The sequence below is a fragment of the Sphaeroforma arctica genome (assembly GCF_001186125.1).
Source record: "Sphaeroforma arctica JP610 unplaced genomic scaffold supercont1.6953, whole genome shotgun sequence".
NCBI lineage: Eukaryota > Ichthyosporea > Ichthyophonida > Sphaeroforma > Sphaeroforma arctica.
Window position 1 is genome coordinate 1 of NW_014033605.1, and position 1,534 is coordinate 1,534.

The 1,534-nt window shown below is 40.9% G+C and overlaps 1 protein-coding gene across 1 annotated transcript; it reads right to left on the reverse strand.

Annotated features, from left to right (window-relative positions):
• Positions 1 to 136: 136 nt before the first annotated feature.
• Positions 137 to 1,156, reverse strand: SARC_15903 (hypothetical protein; the record flags this gene model as incomplete). Its single annotated transcript, XM_014289985.1, has 2 exons — positions 137 to 370; positions 1,065 to 1,156. Coding segments are annotated over 2 exons (326 nt in total), but the record flags the coding sequence as incomplete, so codon positions are not given.
• Between the last annotated feature and the right edge of the window lie 378 nt (positions 1,157 to 1,534).

Here is a 1,534-nt window from a genome sequence, read left to right on the forward strand (position 1 = left end):
GTATATATATATATATATGTGTGTGTGTGTGAGTGAGTGTGTGTGTGTGTGTGTGTAGCTTGTATGCATCATCCAAATTTGAATTCGGCTTTTACAAAAATGATGTTGCATACACGTCATACATCACCGGACCAATCTACCTGCTTAGTCTCAGCGACGACATTGTTGGTCGGCTCGGTAAAGCCGGCAACCTCGGAAACGGGAGACTGCACCTCTTCCTCAGCAAAGAAGGACTGCTCTCGCCCTCGTTCTCAGTACCACTGCTCACGGGTTTCAGGCCCAATGCACTGAACGCTTCAGTCGGTGTAGTGGTGTTTTCTGAACCAATACTGCTTCTGGGTGTGCCATCTGAGGTGGCTGTCTCACGATGCTGTGGGTTAGGTAAACAGGGTTTATCGTGTTAAAAAACTTGGTTTACAAACGCTAGTTGTACTACCGGAACGTTTTGGGTTTATAAGCTTGATTCAGCATTGTTAACTATGATAACACAGTGTAATGAGTGTACCAGGTTTATTATAGTATTAGAACTTAGTTTAGTTAAGCCAATTATACTCGCGTAGAGCGCTGTGTGTGGGGTGTACTAAGCCCAAACTGTAAGGCATGCTAACCCTCATATTATTGCTTACACAAGTGCTAATGCTCAACATATTAGTTCAGCCCAATTATGTGAAAAGTTTGTGAAAGTACCCAAAAAACCTAGGTTTATATATTGCATTGACATTGTACGAGGACTTATATTTATCTCGGACCCTACTATTTATAGAACACATGCATGAGCGCTCTCATGTGACACCAGGGTAGGGTATTACCTTGGGGTTTGGGGTTTTAGGGTTACTAAAACACTAAACAACATGTAGTGCAGACGAGAACAACATGGCCCAGGTCAACCAGGCGAGATATGTAGGGTTCTGGGTTTTAGAGTTTCAGGTATATCTCCACAGGTTTTGTACAGCTACACCTGAAATGATACTATTCTCATTTTTGTACTACAATGTCTATGTCATAATAATACATAAAACAATATCAAGTCCACGAGTATAGTCATCGGATACCGTGTCACACACATTTATACTTGGGATGTCTGTGTCTGCATTGGATTTGAACGGTTGGTTCTCTCCGTCGGAGGCGATGGCATTTCCATCAACGTCGTGCATGTCTGTATGAAAAGAAAAAGACGGAAAACAATTTATTTTATGTGTGCGTAATGTTTGAGTGTCTGTGTAAATTGGACATAAGAGATTGATTTGGATGTGCCAAATGTTTGAATGTCTGTGTAAATTGGGAAGAGGAGATTGATTGTGTGTGCGTAATGGTTGAATGTCGGTGTAAATTGGGGATTACAAAACAATTCGTTTTGGTTTTGGTTTTGGACCAAGACATTGCGTAGAATGGCAGGCCACCACGGACAGAGACGATACTCTCACGGATGATATGCGTGGCTAGTTGGATCTGGAGAGAGCATTGGTAGACTTTACATGTATAGACTTTATCATCAATACATATTACATAATATATATATATATATATATATATA